This window comes from Pelophylax lessonae, assembly GCF_965119305.1.
Source record: "Pelophylax lessonae genome assembly, chromosome: 4".
Lineage (NCBI taxonomy): Eukaryota > Metazoa > Chordata > Amphibia > Anura > Ranidae > Pelophylax > Pelophylax lessonae.
Genome location: NC_138771.1, coordinates 127,772,144 through 127,790,229, shown reverse-complemented (window position 1 = coordinate 127,790,229; position 18,086 = coordinate 127,772,144). Strand labels below are relative to the sequence as shown.

Below are 18,086 nucleotides of genomic sequence, written 5' to 3'. Positions count from 1 at the left end.
TGTGACCTGAATGGCTCAGCTAAAACCAGGGGGGGGGGGGGGGCTTTATGGCAGCAGACAGCATTTTAGCCCGCTGTCAGCTGAAAATGGGTCACAGGAGTGCAGAAGGAACTGCAATCCTGTAATCCATAGGAGAAGTACAACCAAACAAGCTTTAGCTGTACTTCTTTAACTGATCTTGATGATCATGTAATAATGCTAGTCAGGATAGGAAGTATCTCACTTATAAGAAACGCCTCTTTTGTTAAAAAAAAAAAAAAACCCCTCTGGGTGATCAGTGTACATTGTAAGGAATTTAAAATACTTTGTTGCAGATTCCTACCGGTTTCTGCTCTGAAGAAAAACACGGTTTGATTTTGTCAATGCGCAAAGTGAATCTGAATAGGGTTGTTCCACTGATGAATTTGTAGTGTTCTAATGGATAAAATGCATCCCTTTAGAAGTGATAAACCTTTTTTATATGCCTTTTTTTGTCATTGAAAGTGGAGTTATCCTTTAAAATCATATTTGATTACAAATGCCACTGCAACAATAGCATGACTGCATTTCTATTAGATGGAACACAGAAATACAGATTTGGTTTTCCACTAATGAAAATCAGACCTCTCCGTTTAGAGACTGCAAGCTTTATTATGAAATATTATACAGCCAGAGAAATCCACATACAGCGGAGGCAATACGTTTGCCACATCAAAACATTGAGACCAAGATGTATGTACCTGTGGGTTATAATTCAAGAGAAAAAAAAAAAAAAAAAAATGTTTACATGTGCTTAAGAGGAAAAGTTCACAAAAAAAAATAAAAATTGCACTTTCTTCCAGGTAAAAAAATGTGCATGGATTTTTTTTTTAGTGCAGGAGCCTGGAAAGCATTGCACCAGCGATAGGTGCCATGCAGCTCTCCTGCACACTGTCAGTGTATCCGTTTAGCCGCACATCCCATATGGGTAAGCCAATATTCCCTGACAGGAAAACGCAAACTACCACAGTGCCGTGGTAGTTCATTGATAACTACAAGCCCGCAGAGCTGGGTGTATGAATGACGCGGCTGTGTGCGGCATGACGACACGCGTTTTTCAAAAAAGGGACAGCTAGCATGGGGAATTTCTCCCCATACTGCTAAGCTAGTATGGGGAATTTGGGAAACAGGGTACATGTTCCACCCTATAAAATGGTGTGGAACATAGACCAAAGGTGAACTCATCCTTTAAAGTACATATTGGAAACTACTGCTTTATTCTCTTCCCCTTTGAAGTTTCGCATTAACGCTGGGTGAAGTTCTACTCTTCATCCCCCCTCTTCAGCCAAAAAAGTTTTCTGGGGGGGGGGGGGGGCTCCTTTCCCTGCAGCCTTCTGGGACACGTCACAGGTCCCAAAAATCTGTGGAACAGATTCTGCCCAGTTATTATGCTGGGGATCGAGGACGGTGAAGAAAGTGGCCGGGTGACCACAGCACTGGATCCAGGGATAGGGGAGTGCCTGTTTATTAAAAGCCTGCAGCTAAATTTTTTAATAAATGACTGAACAACCGCTTTCCTACGTAAAAGCCGATCCATGGTCAAATCTGGAGCAAGCCCTGATACATCCAACCAAAATCGCCCAAACCTTTTCAAATTTGCGCTGAATATCCTCTATGCCAGATATGGTGAACCTTGGCACCCCAGATGTTTAGGAACTACATTTCCCATGAGTCTCATCTACACTGCAGTGTGCATGAGCATCATGGGGAACGTAGTTCTAAAATATCTAGGGTGCCAAGGTTTGCCATTACTGCTCTATGCAGATAGATGTATCTTTCCATTCTCAAAGGTATCCCCAACACTTTTATCTATTCCTTTGGGAGGGTGGATCTTCAGATTTCCAATGAAGGAATATTAACTTGTGTGCCAGAAAGAGTTCAAAAGGCAACACATGCCTTAACCCTGGCTCACACCAGTGCGGCTTTGAAATCACACTACTTCAGCATGATTTCAAAGCCACCAATCGGTGCGATTTCATATGTAGCTTGCTGACCACTGTGCGACTTTATTTACAAAGATATCTATGCAAGTCCACATGAAATCGCACAGAAATAGTGCAGGAACCTTTTAAATCGTGGTGATTTGAACAGTTCCATTGCTGGCAATAAGTGCGACATGTCTTGCAATTGTGAACTGTCAAATCGCACTGGTGTGAACCAGGGCCTAATGTCTTATCGGAAATAGAACACAAGGCTAGCTAGAAAAACATCAAACCACTCCCTCAAAAAAAAAAAAAAAAAAAAAGAGGCTGATGTTATTCAAAGAGTTGGGAAATGATTAACATCACAGACGTCCAACAACTAGAAGGGAAAAAACAGCAGCTAGCGAAACATTCATGTTTACCAGAAAGGTAATCAGAGCCAGCACAGCTAAGAAACAACGTTAGAAGAAGCAACAAATTCTATACAATTCAAAACGTATACAAATACATGAAATTAGAAGTTCACCTCTATACCGATTTCAGTGGCTCCTATGACCATTGACTGGCGTTTTTTTTACAACCTATGAAAAAAATTCCCCTAATCTTATCCATTTCAAGTCCTGTGGTCTCCATTTTGGGGTCTCTTCTTCGGCCTTCCACTGGTAGTCTCCATAATTAAACCCCTCGGCATGGGAAAGGGAGATCCTGGGCAATGGCCATGAAGCAGGCAGAGCTAGAAAGTCAAGCTGCAATATCTAGTCATCAGAACTCCAAAAAGGGAAAAAAATAAATAAAAAAAAATGTTGGAAGGTAAAATGTTATTCTCTGTCAAAAAAACAAACAGCAGTTTTGGTTTGACTAACACATAAAATGAAAAGGTCAACCGAAAGGAATTTATAAAAAAAACAGATTCTCAAAAGCTTAAGTTTTTTGATAAGGTCTTTTAATTTTCTATATCAATCATTTCAACAAACCCCAAAAATTTGACAAATATAAGCAATTATTAAGACGTGAAAGATACTCCAACCACAAACCCACATTAGATTTCCATCATCTTCTGCTTTTCTACTTATTTCTACTCCATGTTCTTTTCTGTGTATATTGGAATTTTGTTTTTTTTGGGGGTTTTTTTTTTTTTATATTGCCGGTCTTCGATTTAGTATATACAGTAAGTAAACAGGTAATATTTGTAGGGCTAACACTTAAACAATTAAAAAGGGATTGTAAAGTCTTGTTTTAAAAAAAATAAAAAAATTACAAACATGTTAAAAACACGTACCTCCTCTGTGCAGTTAGTTTTGCACAGAGCAACCTCCCCCTCCCCCCCTTTCCTGTCCAGTTCCCCCACAGCAAGAGTTTGCTATGGGGGCACCCAAGCTGAAGCTCCGTGTGTCCTTTCAGACATAAAGCTGCAGTTCGGCCCTGCCCCTTCTCTCCCCTGATTGGCTGACTTTGATTGGCAGCCAATAGCACCGCAGGTGTGTCTCAGCCAATAAGGAGGGAGAGTCCCGGATGGCTGAGGGACTCGTGGACATCGCTGGATAGAGATGAGGCTCAGGTAAGGTTCGACTTTAAAAAAAAAAAAAAAAAAAAAAAGTGGTCTTGCATAGAGCAGCCCAGAACCCCCTCTTCTCAAGTCCCCAGCCAGCACTGCTGGGCACCTCCCACTTGACCACTGCCCCCAATAGCATGCCACTTGCTATGGGGCACTGGCGTGTGCTCGCTCTTGAGCCCTGCATTCTGCGTCTATAAGACACAGAGCTATGGCTTGAGCCCGCCCCTGCTCTCTCCTCATTGGCTCACTGGCGGTGGATTGATAGCAGTAGAAGCCAATAGCCCTGCCCCCCGCTCTCAGCCAATGGGAGGAAGCCCCAGGACAGCCGAGGCTCTCATCCACATCGTTGGATGAAGGGGCTCAGGTGAGTATTAGCGGGGCTGAGGGGGGAGTTGCTCACTGAAGTTTGTTTTTTTTTTTTTTAAACCTTCAGCCTTTTCAACCACCTTAACAGCGGCCCCAATTTCTATACAAAAAGGAAAACATTTCAAATTCTTCTGCTGGTCTGTTCCATTACGTAAGAACTAGTTAGTGAAAAAAACTTGTTTATCTTCATCATCACATACTTCACACTACATACTTTAATATTGGAGCACAGAGGGGAAAAATGCTAATTATTTGAATAATGTATTTTTTCTTTTTCATTTATTTCCTGAATGGAACGGAGAAATTTTTACAATTCATCTATGGGTCAACTGATTCTGCAAAAAAGTTTGTCATTTATCATCAACATATATGGATATATGTGATCCTATATTACTATTATATCATGATATACTGTATACAAGTTATTTTTTTTGGACAAAAAAAACACAACTTTCTTTCATGGAAGCCACTTGAGGATTACTACATTACCACATTTAAAATGGTATTAAACATAAACAAATATGTTTATTGCAGTTTACCAATTCTTAGAAGTGGAGGCTGCATAAGTTTCCTTTTTTTGATAGGCTTTGTTCACTTATTTTCACCTAGTGAGCAAGCCTAGTAACACTTATTGTTTTAGGGTGGTCTCATTCTGGATGGAGGAGCAGGAAATATTCCTTTGGATGGCAGCATTATCAACCTCCGGAGAGGCTAGTGTTGGATGCACAAGCAAATTTGAATAGACTGGACTAAACTAAAGCAAACTTTTTTTTTGGGCATGTACAGCAATTTGTTTTGCCTTTTGGGATAGAGGTTTTACTTTGTGATTTGGTCAGCAAGTCTTTTCCTGTTACTCACGCCATAATTTTTTTTTCTTCTAGGAACAGGTACCTTTTCTCACATGTACTGCTTTTCTCGCCTAGGTGAGAGTTGAAGTTTGTTCGTTCCTCTCTGCCTGCCCATGTCACCAGTCCTTTAAAGGCTGCGGGACTAGGCTGCACACGCAGCGCGCGTTTCACACATGCACAGTGAGGAGCTGTCACTGCCAACTTCACACAGCCAAGATGGCAGCGCCGGGGACCTAAAGATTGGCAAAGACAGTGCTGGACTCAATTGCTACGGTATTCCTAACGGTTGACTTGATTTTTGTATAAATGACCAAAGTGCCTCTAACACTGAAGGGGTCAGCTTATGTAAAACCTTCATCCCAAAAAGGAAAAAAATCTGCTAGTGTATCAAATATTACCCTCTCCCCAGATTGACAATGCTGCTATCCAAGAGTTACCATTGCTCCTCCATCCAGAGTGGAGACACCCTAACAGAGGAAGGGTTACATTTTTGTTTTTGGGTTTAATACCGCTTTATCTGGCAAAAAAAAAAAAAAAAAAAAAAAAAAGGTATGGGGAAGTTATTTACAAAATTTAATAAAAATGGATTTTTGTATTTACAGTAAAATCCATTTCTCTGAGTTGATCAGAAACAGGGCTCCATAAATCATAACTAGTGGGTTATATTGCCTCCTCCTGGAGTAGGAATAGGCAGAACAAAAAACACCCGGCTACGCCCATGAGTCATCCTCAGCTGATATATAGCCCCCCTTTCTGCTCTAGGTAATCAGTTTAGTAGCAAGCAGTATTAGAATTATCAGAACTCCATAGAGGGGTGGGTGCTGTGTCCGTCAAACTCCAAGAAATGTATTTTACTGCAAGTACAAAAATCCCATCTTCTTTCGATTGACAGACACAGCGCTCCATAAATCATAACTAGTGGGACGTCCAAAAGCAGTGCCAAAAGGAAAATGGAGGGGTGGGGAAAATAACCTAAGGCTAAACATAACTGGGTCACATGAGCCCTGTCTGAAAATAACATTTGAAAGAAAAAACACCCCTCAAGAGGGAACAGCCCCTCTTAAACCGCAGCCTGCAAAACTTTGCGGCCAAAAGAAGCATCCGCAGATGTGAAAGTATCTACCTTATAGAATTTGGTAAAGGTATGCACAGACGACCATGTGGCCGCCTTGCAAACTTTCAATATTCAAGCCCGATGACTGAAAGGCCCAAGAAGCACTCAGCACCCAAGTAGAATGTGCCGTGACAGGGAAAGGTGGAACCTGACCTTTAATGGGATAGGCCTGAGTCACCGTCTGTCTGATCCATCTGGGGATGGTAGCTGAAGAAGCAGCCAGCCCTTTTCCAGTCCGTCCGTAACAACAAAAAGCAAGTCTGACCTCCAAAAAAGGACTCAGTAGCTGCCAGATACACCCGAATCGCACAAACCACATCCAAGGTATGCAAAGCAAATTCATTGGGATGAGCCGGCTTGGGACACAAGGAAGGCAACACAATTTATAATGGAAGTCAGACAACTTTTGGCAGGAATGATGGACAGGGACGAAGAACCACTTTATCCCTTTGGACCACTAAATAGGGACTGACACAGGATAATGCCGACAATTCTGATACCCTGCGGGTCGAGGTAATATGCCACCAAGAATGTCACCTTCTGGGATAATGTAGACAGGTGAATCTCACGAATAATCTCAAATGGAGGTTTCTGGAGAACCGAAAGTACTAAACTTAAATCACATGGCGGCAAAAGAGACCGTACAGCTGAAGCCACATGTCAAACCCCCTGAATGAAGGTACGAACTAAAAAAAAAAAAGAGTGCGTGCCTCGGGGTCGCTGAAAGAAGATTGCCAGGGCAGACAACTGGCCCTTGATGGTACTCAAGGCCAACTTCTGATCAATGCCCTGTTGAAGAAAGGTTAAGACCTGAGCCACAGAAAATACAGTACATCCTGCTGGAAGACTGCTTCCTCACCTTCACCATAGTAGGGATCACTGATCCAGACAGACCTCTATCCCTCAGTACCTGGCTTTTAATAGCAAATCCATTAAAACCAGCGACTGTAAAGCAGCATGGTAGATCAGCCCTTGGGACAAATGGTCTTCTCTGAGAGGAAGCCCCTCAAGGGACGTTTATGGCCAGCAGACTGATTGGAAGATCCTCGCCCTCGATTCCTCACAGGAATTGCGGAAGAAGCCTGAGCCGAGGATGATACTGGCATTACTGTGGCCCCTAGACACCTGAGGAGTCTGCCAGAGTAAACTGTGATCTTGCCAAGAACCTCTGTATGCATGTAAGACTGTGCAAACAGAACGGTTTTGAAGGTGGATACCACCAGACTCAGAACCTGTATTCAAAAAATGGGAGAGGGCATTATCTGTGCGACAGCAGCCGGTGAATCCCAGCCTGTGGTCCCTGAAGTTTGTGCAGAGGAAGAACCACCCTGGTCAGAAAAAGTATCAGACCTAGGTAAATCAACTCCCTGGACAGGGATAGGGGGGTTGTTGGTAGTTCAGACATCACCTGAACCTTTGTAGGAATTAAATCCGCATAAGGAGGCTCAGGACCTAAAAAAAAACCTGAAAAAAAGGACAAGCTTCGTCCCCCTTTCTGGTGGAGCACTGCCCCCTAGAGGGCTGCTGGATATAGTGTTTTCTGGATTCCCCTGGGTTACCCGTAGCAACAGTCTATGGAAACGTAACACTTAAATGCTTAGCTCAGACAATGAACAGTCCAGGGGATGTTTTGTAGTTTATTGTAGAACTGGGATAGGAGAAGGGATAAGTGGGATACTCCAACTGATAACTATTCACAATGTTGAGGACAACTGACTCTAATTAGAATGTGGCAAGGCCGCTGCTTCACCTTTCCACTGAAGTGAAGATACTTTATATGTTCCTGCTTGAATTATCTCTTTAAGGTTCTAAAAACTTGGCACCCCCTTTCTCTTACAGTGTGTGCCGACACTCATCCACTGACTCGATCCACTGGAATGGTCCCCTTCCTGGGCAGACCCCTGGCAAGCTTCTCTGTAGTCACGGACACTGTTTTTTGAGTGTCACTCTGCCTTCAACTTCACCAGTCAGCTTTCCAGGACCTCCAGATTCAGCCCCACACTCCTGGCTCACAAAGCCGACCGCCTGTGACCACCATCAACAGCAACAGAAGGAGAGACAGCCGTCGCCCTCCTTCCGGGACCTGGCTTCCAGCCCAACGACCCTGCGCATGTGTCCCTTTATATACCCTGCCCCATAATGCACCGAGACAACAGTCTGTGCAAATCCCTGGGGCAGTAACAAAGCCTGTGTGTCACTGACTGGGTTTCCTCCACTGTCCAATGTGCCTCACTAATAGACACAGTGGGGACATTCCCTCAGCCCGGAGCGATCACACAGTGGACACATTCAACAGGCCTAACTAGAAATCTTGCTCTCTGATAAGCAGAAAGAGCAACTAGGTTTTGCCTGCTGCTCCCCTGATAAGCAGGCAGAGCAAGATATACTCACTACCTAGCACCTATCTAGGAGGGTGCCACACTGGGTAACCCCAAAATAAACCATTGGGGGATCTCCTTGGACGCTCACCAAGGAAGTCCACGGGGCCGAAAACCAGCGAAGATGTCCCCCCCTGACCCCAATAATGGGTGAGGGCAGACCTTCATGCTGAAGAAGTCTTGTGTGCTGGTCTGGGGAAGCTAGCTCTAGGCTTACCACACCAAGGTTGCTTGGAACCTCCCGGGGAAGATTTAAAAGATCTATTTCCCCTATTTTCCATCATAGAAGCAATCATTTTCTATGGGCTGAGAAGGAGGGCCCTTGTCTGTGGTGAGGTTCCTTCCCCTTTCCTTGACTGTGGCAGGAATGTACTCTTCCCCCCACCCTGTGATATCCTAATGAGGTCATCCAGAGTTGCTCCAAACAAGCGATTGCCTTGAAAAGGGCAGATAAATGAGAGCTCTTTCTTAGAGGCTTGGTCTGCGGACCAATTCTTAAGCCACAGCACGCGCCTACTCACTACCACTGAAACAAAGTTAGAACAGCACAGAAAATGTATCCAAAGCTGCATCACAAATAAACTGAAGCCCATGGACCAACTGGTCAGCTAAATCAACATAAGCAGCTGTTATCTGCTCACCCCCCAGGCCCTGGCGCAAAAGCTGGGCCCATTCAGTTAGTGCAATGGTGAACCTGCCATAGTAAACATGCTGCATGCCACAGCCTCCACTTTCTTGTCAGCCAGATCCTAAAATTTAACCTGGAAACCGCAGGGTCCACCACTGGTGGACTAGCCCACTTTTTTTTTTTTTTTTAAAGCGGCTCTTCAAAAGGGTAACATACAGAAAAAATGTTTGGGGACCACAAAGGGTAATCTTGCTTGTTCCTATTCCTTACAGGAAAACCTGACAAAATAAGGCACATAAGGAAACACCTTTGGGAGTACGATGCCACTTGCGACTGGTGCATAACAAAATGACACAGCCATGTCCATGGCTACATCAGCCGCATCCTCCATTTTTCAAGTGTCCCGCACTGCAGTGATAAGTGCGTCTATCAGCGGCTTTTCATTTGATGCTGCAACCATGGAGGAATCATCCTCACTATCGGATGGATCAGGGGGTGTGATATTAAGTCCCCCTTGACAGGCCGCGGCTTCCGGCTCAGAATCAAATGAGACAGACTGAGCAGGGGAAGGCGGGGGATGCTTCCTCCTGGGCCTTTGCCACACGCCACTTCCACCCAGGATACTAGACTGCAGGACCACTGTCAGTGCAACTATGGGAAGCTGGGGTTCAGAGGGAGCTGCCACCTTCATGAGGGGGTTAGTGGGGCAGATGTAACCCTGAGGCTCTATAAGGAAATGAAGACCTTGCAGTACAAAAACGATCTTTTGGCACAACTAAAAAGGATCCCCTCAAGGCTCAGGGTACCCATCAGCAGAGAGAGATAACGGGGACCCCCAAAGACTCACCCAACCGACCGGAGGAGCTCCTAGAATTCAAACCCAGCATAATCCTAGATGCTATCCCTGTTCATATGTCCCGAGGAAAGGAAGAAGAAACTGAGGAGGAAGAGGAGGAGCTTCAGTATCCCCACGAGGCTTCAGTTGTCTCCAGCATCTCCCAGACTAAGGGAAAATGGCCTCTGTGATATCATCAGACTACACAAACCTGGCTGCCAATCGGAGACCAGCCAGACTAAAGGAAAATGGCCACTATCAGCTACAAACACTGAAGCATGTTGACAGGATCTTTCCTGCATCCTCTGCAGGTAGGACACGTTAGGGGGGACTCTGCACCAGGACCACCTGCACTATCCCCACACTGCAAACAGAAGGGCATGCACCTAGGGTTCGCCTACACTGGGACCCCAGACTACCAGGGCGGGACACACTATCCCAGCCCCCTATAGAGTGGGGATAGCGGGGGGGGGGGGGGCGGAGTCCCCAGGGGTCTCTGCTGCATTCTCTGCCCTGGGACCTCCACCAGAAGCCCAGCTCCGTGAGGGATTTAAGGAAGGGAGGAGGGAACCTGCAGACCGGTCCGACCGCCCCTGGAGGTTACCCGCATCCAGCCCAAAGAAAACCACCAAAAAGGGGAGGGGGGACTGTACTTACCCTTCCATGATGCAGGTAATGCTCCAGACAGAACTCCTTGCCACCGAAGTAGGGAAGCTGTCGACCAAGGGGCCGCTGCCACTCAGACCCAAGCCTGGTTGGTTGTACACGAGGTGTTTATTTCTCAGGCCAGTCTCTGGGCCTCTGCTAGCGGCCTAAGGCTAGCTTCTCAAACCCTTTAAAAATGCTTGCAAAAAGCTGCAAAAAAAGCTTTAAGAAAAAAATGGAGTCTAATAGAAAGCTGCAAAGCAAAGATCTCCCTGCTTCTGCTTCTTTTGTTTTGTGGATCAGTGCGTTCCCCACTGTTGCTTCTTGAATATTCCCCCAACACTCATCAAGGGGTTAGCTCTGCCATGAGGAAGCAAGTCCTGTCTCTTCCGAGATAGCTGCCTCCATGTAGAGACACAGTGTAAAACAAGGCATCAAATAATAATCTGCAAGTGGTTATAAGCAATATCAGTGACTGTTCCTTGCCCTGTTTTTTTTTTTGGGCACATCATTAACTGTTCAGGTCCTCTAGAGATTTGTGAATAAACTACACATCCCAGCTGCCACGGCATCAGACAGATCTGTAGTGTGGTGACCCCAGCCCTCGTACTCCATTGACACATCCTCTCTCTAACTGAAAGTGTGTACCTTAGTACAGACAGAGCCGGAGGAACAGTGTGCAGGAGCCTAGCATTGAATCTGCAATCCACTGATCGTGGTTGCAGTGGTTTGCAGGCTTATTTGCACTTTTTTTTCTTTCAAAAGGTGAACTATCCTTTAAATGAGAGGTGATTTATTGCAGCCCCCATACTTTTTTCCACGACAAAGTCACTTTAAAAAAGTAAAGATGTTCTTTAAACAGAATGCATCAAATTTGTGAAAAAATATGAAAAGGAATGAATAAAAAAAAAAAAAAAAAAATCCAAAACACCCATAGCTGAAAAACTTGTCCTACTACAAAACTATCATTACTGTCCTCTGGCTATGCGGTCAGCTGCGTTTCCCTTGGCGATGAAACTAGATTTCAATGCTAGACTGTTCGTTATAAGAAATGGTGTTGAACACCAGCACGTATCACCTGCCTTCCACTACAAGACTGCACACTAAAAAAAGACATATGTAAATACAAAACTAAGGTCACTGCTGCAGCCACAATAATCTGAACCCAATATGGAGCACCATCACAAATGTCAGGCTAAACCCAACAATATATAAATAATTTTTTTCATCCAACTATCATATAAAAACTTAAATAAGGAGTCTGCAGACCCTACGTACTGTACTTGTTTCATATCCTGAACTTGCGATAAGCTTTGTAACATAACTGTGCCTTGTAATAAGAAAAATGTGATTCCATTTCGCCATATACTGTACCTTGCAACCCTCGCAGGTGATGACCCCGTAATGGATCCCTGATGATTTGTCTCCACAGATTTTGCACGGAATTATTTCGATTTGAGCTGCAGAATAAGAGGAGAGAACAGAGTTAATTACCTAACATTTTAATAGATGAACAAGATGAACCCACACTAAATATTCCAGGCAGAGATGCAAACCCGCTCCCCCCTTAGGGCTCCCATCTAAAATTATAGTTGCTCATTATCTAAAGGCTTTTGGGTAATTAAAATGGGTCAGACAAGGTGCCAAAAGATCTAGAACATAAATTTGTGCACATATAGCATTGTGATAAAAGCTGCTATTCTGTATGGTATGTAGAGAAGATAAAAGATATGGGAACTTTAGCTTGTCTGACAACACTTAAAAATTAAACTTTTAGGTAGAGCAATTGCAGTACAACTAGTTTTCCTAAAGATATCCAACAGCACCACACCTATGAAAGAAAGCAAACAGAATGGGCTGTATATGGTGCTACAGAAGTACATAAAACTGAACATCCAAGGAGCATCATAGAGGGTAGGCTCTAGCAAGGAGTGGAAGCTACATCTTAGTGGTTCGATATCTTGCTCTACTAGTTGAAAGAGATGAGGAAAGACTGAAGGATAGCCTACATTTTTAAAATTTGCGATGAGAAACAACCACATCAATGAGTACATTTATAATAAGAGAACAACGAATCCATTGACACAAGTTACGTAATTACATAGTATGGTTACATCCTAACTAGGTTGAAGGAGACAAGTCCATCAAGTTCAGCCTCGATCGAATTGCAGTTTAGTTCCAGTAGAAGGCAAACTAACCCTCTGGGCAACATGACTAATGTTTCTCCAGAGAGGAAAAACAAATTCCATTCTGATAGATGCAGTCAAAGCAGTTCCCTGCATTGCAATATCCTAGATTATATTTACTAATTACGACTATAGGATGCCAGTAGTTGTAAGTAACCATGACAAAACAACACATGCAGTAGAGAATTGCACAGTCTACCACCTTTCAAAGCAGATAAATCCTTTGGGTATGGATGGGAACATTACCCATGCTTTAATAGAACTAAAGCCCAACAGAGGGCTAAATTAAGTACATCAAAACAAAAAGAGGTTTAATATTTTAAGCCTCATACACACTACTAGTTTTTCCGTTCAACTGACAGCTCTGGTCAGAGCCACTGTACTAACAATCCAATGTTAGTACAACAATCTCCCCTGCTGAGCTATTGTGTTCTGAGAGGGGGTCAGCCCCCCCAACCAGAACACTCTGTTCAACACTCACTGATCGGCAGACCTTTTTTTGGACATGAGCCTTCAACAGACACCAGCCGAACACACGGCTAAATGTCAGCCTGTTTCTATTGAATTGGCTGACATTCAGCCCGTGGGTACTAAGGCTTCGCAGTTAATTTACTTTAGAAAGCAGTCAAAGCTTAACTAGAAAAGCCTGTCCCCTGCCAGCACCCTGTAAAGAAATGTGCCTTGCTTTGGGTGGAAGCAGTGGTCTCTCGGCTAAGGTCAGATATTTCCAGGGGTGCACCGATCCGACTTTTCTAGTCCCGATACCTGGCTTTGTGTATCTGCTGATACCGATCCGGAACTATTGTTTTGTTATAACAATTGAGCATTCAAAATCTAAAATATATGTAATCAAATTTAAAATTAAAAAGAATAAAATGTAGCCACAAGAAAAAAAAAAAAAACAGTTTATTGCTTGAAAATACAATAGCAATCAAACCGTAAACATGTAAAAAATATAAAGTGCAAAATATGTGTGTGTGTGTATGTGTGTATATATATATATATATATATATATATATATATATATATATATATATATATATATATATATATATATACATACATACATACACACACAGTGGGTACGGAAAGTATTCAGACCCCCTTAAATTTTTCACTCTGTTATATTGCAGCCATTTGCTAAAATCATTTAAGTTCATTCTTCTTCCTCATGAATGTACACATAGCACCCCATACTGACAGAAAAACACAGAATTGTTGACATTGTTGCAGATTTATTAAAAAAGAAAAACTGAAATATCACATGGTCCTAAGTATTCAGACCCTTTGCTGTGACACTCATATATTTAACTCCGGTGCTTTCCATTTCTTCTGATCATCCTTGAGATGGTTCTACGCCTTCATTTGAGTCCAGCTGTGTTTGATTATACTGATTGGACTTGATTAGGAAAGCCACACACCTGTCTATATAAGACCTTCCAGATCACAATGCATGTCAGAGCAAATGAGAATCATGAGGTCAAAAGGAACTGCCTGAAGAGCTCAGAGACAGAATTGTGGCAAGGCACAGATCTGGCCAAGGTTACAAAAAGATTTCTGCTGCACTTAAGGTTCCTAAGAGCACAGTGGCCTCCATAATCCTCAAATGGAAGACGTTTGGGACGACCAGAACCCTTCCTAGAGCTGGCCGTCCGGCCAAACTGAGCTATCGGGGGAGAAGAGCCTTGGTGAGAGAGGTAAAGAAGAACCCAAAGATCACTGTGGCTGAGCTCCAGAGATGCAGTCAGGAGATGGGAGAAAGTTGTAGAAAGTCAACCATCACTGCAGCCCTCCACCAGTCGAGGCTTTATGGCAGAGTGGCCCGACGGAAGCCTCTCCTCAGTGTAAGACACATGAAAGCCCGCATGGAGTTTGCTAAAAAAACACCTGAAGGACTCCAAGATGGTGAGAAATAAGATTCTCTGGTCTGATGAGACCAAAATAGAACTTTTTGGCCTTAATTCTAAGCGGTATGTGTGGAGAAAACCGGGCACTGCTCATCACCTGTCCAATACAGTCCCAACAGTGAAGCATGGTGGTGGCAGCATCATGCTGTGGGGGTGTTTTTCAGCTGCAGGGACAGGACGACTGGTTGCAATCGAGGGAAAGATGAATGCGGCCAAGTACAGGGATATCCTGGACAAAAACCTTCTCCAGAGTGCTCTGGACCTCAGACTGGGCCGAAGGTTTACCTTCCAACAAGACAATGACCCTAAGCACACAGCTAAAATAAGGAAGGAGTGGCTTCACAACAACTCCGTGACTGTTCTTGAATGGCCCAGCCAGAGCCCTGACTTAAACCCAATTGAGCATCTCTGGAGAGACCTAAAAATGGCTGTCCACCAACGTTTACCATCCAACCTGACAGAACTGGAGAGGATCTGCAAGGAGGAATGGCAGAGGATCCCCAAATCCAGGTGTGAAAGACTTGTTGCATCTTTCCCAAAAAGACTCCTGGCTGTATTAGATCAAAAGGGGGCTTCTACTAAATACTGAGCAAAGGGTCTGAATACTTAGGACCATGTGATATTTCAGTTTTTCTTTTTTAATAAATCTGCAACAATGTCAACAATTCTGTGTTTTTCTGTCAGTATGGGGTGCTAGGTGTACATTCATGAGGAAGAAGAATGAACTTAAATGATTTTAGCAAATGATTGCAATATAACAAAGAGTGAAAAAAATTTAAGGGGGTCTGAATACTTTCCGTACCCACTATATATATATATATATATATATATATATATATATATATATATATATATATATATATATATATATATATATATATATATATATACATATATATACATATACACACATATACATACACACACATACATACATACATACATACATACATACATACATACATACATACATACATACATACACACAGGGATTTGCTTGTAGGCACTGTCTGTGGCTTAGCCCGGGAAGCATGCGGCTGCAGTACCACTGCTTCCTGTGCATCTGATATCACTCCGCCTGTGAGTCGGTCCTATACAGGAAGTAGCGGCTCTGTGCAAGGGATGGCTAAGCCGGTACTCAGCAGACACCGCGGTAGGTTCTGCTGCGACGAAACCGGATCGGCCCATGGATCTGTAAATTTTACCGATCCCCGATACAGCTACTTTGGCAGTATTGAGGCAGATATCCGATCCCAATATCGGATTGGTGCACCCCTAGATATTTCTGCTGCTAAATAAGAGCTACAGTTCTCCAATCAGTAGGGAGTAGGAGCTTTGCTGTTTGCAGAGCTAAAGATTTGACTAAGCAGGGAGCATGCTATAACTTGGCAGGAACACCACTGCTTCCACAGAGAGAGCAAGGGTCGTTCTCTACAGCATGCTGGCAGGGGACAGGCTTTTCTACTCAGCTTTTGGCTACTTTCTAGAGACAAACTTTAAGCTATTTTTGTCTAGCTGCACCTTGAATGTATTTGGTAGATTTAAAAAAACTGAAAGCTTAGATGGGGATTTAAATGTTCCTTTAATTTTTATATAAGCCTTGGACTAAAAATAACTTTTACCTACCCTGTGCATTAAACATTTTAAGAAAGCCAACTCCAGATGCCCCAAATTTTTTCCAAAATAAAGTACATTTTTACAATAACAAACTTACTATCCTTTTAATTAATTTTTTTTTTATACAACTTTGAACACTCTCCAAATCTCTACTGAAGGAATGATTTACAATGCGGCAATACTTGTAATCTAATACAAGAACATCAAGAATTGTAAGCAGGGCACCCCATGGAATTAAACGTTCAGTGTCAGTGTTTGCTGAGGATATAAAGCTAAGCAAAGTGATAAATTAAGGCTACGTTCACATGTAGGCGTTTTGGGGAGTTTTTCTGCTCTAGGATCAGCTCTCAAAACGCCCAACAAGACAAATCCTATTCATTTCAATGGCCCCTGTTCACATCTGAGCGTTTTGACACCGTGAGCAAAACGCCCAACGCTGAAAAAGGTACATGAGCTTCTTTTTGGGCAGATTACAGGCGTTTTCCATTGGTCTCCAGTCAATCTAAAAAACGCCTGCACAAAAAACGCCTGCACAAACGCCCATAAAAATGCCTGAAAAAACGCCTGTAATAGCAACGTCAAGATGTGAACGGAGCCTAACAGGATATCGCAACTTTACAAGACATAGATAAAATAGAAGGGTGGGAAGCTAAAAGGCAGATGAGGTTTAATAAAAAATATAAAAGTAATGCACTTTGGAGCTAAAAGTATGAGTGCAAGTTACTCGCTAAGAGAGGACCTCAGGGGGGAATCCAGGATGGAAAAGGATCTGGGGGTCCTGGAAAATCCCCGACTCAGCAATATCATGCAATGCCAAGCTCTGGCTCGGCCACATCTTTAGTATGCCATGCAGTTTTGGTCCTTAGGAAGGATGTCCCTGACCTGAAGAGAGTCCAGAGAAGGGAAACAAAGCTAGTAAGGAGTTTAGAGGACCTCAGTTATGAGGAAATACAAATATAAAACTTACGGAAATATGACTGATATACAAATGCGAAATTTACGCGGTTAGAGGAGTAAATGGGTAAGGATGTTCACTCCCTTCCACAGTTGGTGGTGTCAGTGGGAAAGGTTAAAAAAAAAAAAAAAAAAGCGTTTTAACAAGTTTCTCTATTAACAATGTTCAGGGATAATGAAAAAATGGTAGACACACACACACCTGGATGGACTGGTGCCTTCATTCAACCTTAACAACTATGTAACTATATGTAACCTAAACAGCTTGAAAACAATGGACAATTAGGCATGCCTAGAAAGATCATTAGGTCAATGACAGAGCATGTAGTGCAGACCTATTCCAAATACTATTCTCCAGGAAAGAAAAGAAGAACATATTTTATATAATAGTTTCAGGTTTACGATCATTTATCATTAGCATGGAACTGCAAAAATCTGAATAAATATAATTTCTCATCATACCTATGAGCCCTTTCCCAGTGGACTCTATTTGCACAAACTCTAATCAGTCTTGACCACGGCTTCATCACCACCAATATGTAATATGTGACAACAGTGACACCGCTCGCGATGATAGACTCTCCACAGCGATGATGAATAAGCCCTTTACTGTGATGCTGACTATCTGCACACAGATATTAATCACATTGCTCTCTAGGATCATACAGAGTTACATTGGTAATGAAGATATCCATTTGTATAATGATATGAGCAGCTATAGACACTTTATAATGAAGACGCTGCAGTATATCAAATGATGGCACAAAGTATAAGGATAATGAATGTATAAGAATAAAAATAAAGGAATAGTTAATCTTGAGAAGCAGAGAAAAAAAACTCTGGGATGATGGAGCCATAGATAGTCATTAAGTATAGTAGTGATGGGGGTATTTAGGTGAATTACGAATGCCTGGAAACCCCCCAGGACTCTTTCCTCTCTCTAACGCTACAGTCAGGACTGATAATGTCATTGAGAATGTAAGCTAAACTACTGACAACAAGCATCTCCATTAGAAATGCCTCCCCCTTTTCATCTACAATAATTCAAAGTAAAAAGAAAATGGTTTTGCTTTGTGCCAAAATGACAAAAGGACAGTGGCCCCAAGTAGCACT

General features: G+C 43.0%; 1 protein-coding gene across 1 annotated transcript in view; it reads right to left on the bottom strand.

Moving 5' to 3' along the window:
- Positions 1 to 18,086, bottom strand: part of LOC309554105 (nuclear receptor ROR-alpha A-like) — a gene marked incomplete at its 5' end in the record, with an annotated part of 701,167 nt that overhangs the window by 51,574 nt on the left and 631,507 nt on the right. The window contains 1 exon segment of the mRNA XM_082255651.1: positions 11,684 to 11,769. Within this exon segment, the coding sequence (XP_082111777.1) occupies positions 11,684 to 11,769 (86 nt within the window).